This window comes from Chaetura pelagica, unplaced genomic scaffold (assembly GCF_000747805.2).
Source record: "Chaetura pelagica isolate M959 unplaced genomic scaffold, ChaPel_1.0 scaffold124, whole genome shotgun sequence".
Lineage (NCBI taxonomy): Eukaryota > Metazoa > Chordata > Aves > Apodiformes > Apodidae > Chaetura > Chaetura pelagica.
The window spans coordinates 365,537-368,155 of record NW_009952891.1 but is presented as its reverse complement, the minus strand read 5'-3'; the positions used below and the strand labels follow the sequence as shown (position 1 = coordinate 368,155).

The 2,619-nt window shown below is 64.9% G+C and overlaps 1 protein-coding gene across 1 annotated transcript in view; it reads left to right on the top strand.

The window, feature by feature from the left end:
- The window catches only part of CDIP1 (cell death-inducing p53 target 1), a 3,902-nt gene extending 1,481 nt beyond the window's left edge, over window positions 1-2,421 (top strand). The window contains exons 3-6 of the mRNA XM_009995508.1: window positions 341-417; window positions 832-978; window positions 1,246-1,510; window positions 2,310-2,421. Of these exons, the coding sequence (XP_009993810.1) occupies window positions 341-417; window positions 832-978; window positions 1,246-1,510; window positions 2,310-2,421 (601 nt within the window). The remainder of the gene's footprint in view (window positions 1-340; window positions 418-831; window positions 979-1,245; window positions 1,511-2,309) is intronic.
- The last annotated feature ends 198 nt before the right edge of the window (window positions 2,422-2,619 follow it).

Genomic DNA, 2,619 nt, shown 5'->3' with positions numbered 1-2,619 from the left:
TTGGAGCAACCTGGGCTGGTGGGAGGTGTCCCTGCCCATGCAGGGGGTTGGAAATAGATGATCCCTAACGTCCCTTCCAACCCAAGCCAGTCTGTGACTCCAGCCCAGTGCTGCCTCAGCTGCTGAGCACCACAGGTGTTACTGGGAAAGCCCCGAGGAGCCAGCAGGGAGATGTACCCCTTGGATTTGCTGCTGCGATGAAGCTCCTCCCTTGGTGCCCTGGCTGTTTCTGCCCATGGCTCCAGCCCCAGGCCCCTCTACCCCTCCTTCCCCAAGCCCTGGGTCGCCTGGTGCAGCCAGGGGCTGGTATCTGTGTCTTCTAAAGCTTCTGTCCATGCAGGGCCACCCTGAGCCATGTCCCGGGTCGCCCCACGGCGCCGCTGATCGAGGAGAAGCACGGCCCACCCACCTCCTCAGGTACCAGGGTCCCAGCTGCTCCGGGGTGTCTGGGGGGGGAACATTGCTGAGGGGGCAGGAGCCAGGGGAGCAGGGTGTCCCTGGGAGCACCCTGGCTGCTCCTCACAGCTCTGCCTTGGGTGCTGGGGACCCTTGATGCCCTGCGTGGCTTTGCCCGCTGCTGTGTCACCCTCCAGGATGGCAAGAGATCCCAGGGGCAGTGACAGGAGCAGGGAACAGTCCCTGCTCCAAGCCTGGGTCTGCTGGGACCACAGGGTGATCTGGGCTTCTTGTGGCCTAGAGGGGCAAGGTCTGGTGGGTGTGTGTCCCCCCACCCCATGTCTCCCTTCCCTGCTGGGGCAACCCCAGACCACCCAGCTGAGACACCATCAGCTGCCACCTCCCCTCCTGGCTGCTCATGCTCTTCCCTTTCAGATGGCATCGCTCCTGTGGTGGGACAGCCCCAGGGGGTTCCCATCCCCCCTCCCGATTTTGGGCCCCCCCCATACGAGCCCCCCTCTCAGCCGGGGTTCGTGCCCCCCCACATGCCCACCGATGGCTCCGGGCCCTACGTGCCACCTGGTGAGTACCAGGAGGGGCTGGGGTGGGGCAGGGGCTGCTGGCCAAGGACACCCCCAGAAACTCGTGTCTCCTGGTGCCCTGGGCACTGGGTTGGGGTACCCAGTGGGAGGGCTGGGGGGGCTTGCAGTGAGACCCCTCAGGATGGGCTGGAGGGCACAGAACCTGCTGCAGGGTTGGTCCCACATCCCTGCCCAAAGTGGGGGCGGGCAGCAGGGCAGGGCCCCCCAGAATACAGAGACTTTGACTTCTGCACTTTTCTCATTCCAGGAGGTTATTACCCACCCCCAGGCCCTCACCCCTCCATGGGCTACTACCCTGCTCCAGGCCACTACCCCTCTCCTGGTGGCCACACGGCGACAGTGCTGGTGCCGTCGGGAACTGCCACCACAGTGACAGTGCTGCAGGGAGAGATCTTCCAGGGAGCCCCGGTGCAGACCGTGTGTCCCCACTGCCAACAAGCCATCACCACCAAGATCACCTACGAGATCGGGCTCATGAGCTTCCTCCTTGGCTTCTTCTGCTGCTTCGTGGGGTAGGTGCTGTGAGCCCAGCTGGGGCCCCCCTGCCACCTCAGCCCTGGGGGGAAGGTGGGCACTCAGCTCTGGTCCCAGTGGCCCCAGTGTAGGTGGTCTTGGCCAAGCTGTTGGGCAGGGTGGGGGTCTTGGCACTGAGGGGCTACTGGGGCAGCAGATGAGTTCCTAGAGTGACATGGCCTGGACCTCTGGGCTCCACCAGGGGAAGGGAAGGTGCCACCACTGAAGGGTGTTCAGGGCCCGTCCATCCCTGGGCCAAGGACCTGTGGCATGGCCAAGAGCCACTGTCTGTCCCCAAGGCCCAGGGCTGGCAGCAGCAGGGGCTGCAGGAGGGGAGGGGCACTTGTTCCTGCCCCAGGAGAGAGGTAGTTAGGGCTCCATCCTCTTGTGTGCCCTACCAGACTGTCCTTGCCCACCCCACCCCCATGAGGTGTGTGACTCCTCACTAACTCTGCTTCCCTTGGCAGGGGCCCCAGCAGCCCCTGAGGGGCAGGGGGGGGTCTTTTTGCTGCCCTGTGCAGCAATGGGGGGGAAGGGGAGACAGGGGTGTGGCTGCCCCATCCCTGGCAGTGTTAAGGGCAGGTTGGATGGGGCTTGGAGCAACCTGGGCTGGTGGGAGGTGTCCCTGCCCATGCAGGGGTTGGAAATAGTCTTGAAGGTCCCTCCCAACCCAAATCGGTCTGTGCTGCATCTGTGGGTGTCCTGGGGACAAAGGCTCCCCTGCTGCCCCGCCCCCAGGGCAGTGCCCCCCCCCACCACTGCCCAGCTCCCAACCCTCTGCCTCCTCCTGTGCCCCAGGTGTGATCTCTGCTGCTGCCTGATCCCCTGCCTGTTTGATGACTTCAAGGACGTGACCCACACGTGTCCCAACTGCAAGGCCTACATCTACACCTACAAGCGCATGTGCTAACAGCAGCAGCACCAGGAGCCTCCCCTGCTGCCCCCCTGCCTGTGCTGCACCCCTGGCTTCCCCCTCCGGGAGGGTCTCTCTATCCCAGCCCCCTCCCCCCTGGAGCTGCTCCCACCTTCCCCAGGCTCCGGTCCTCACTGGCAACGGTTGGGTTGGTAACACTGGTGTGGGCACAGGGGGGGGGGGGCCAGCCCCCCG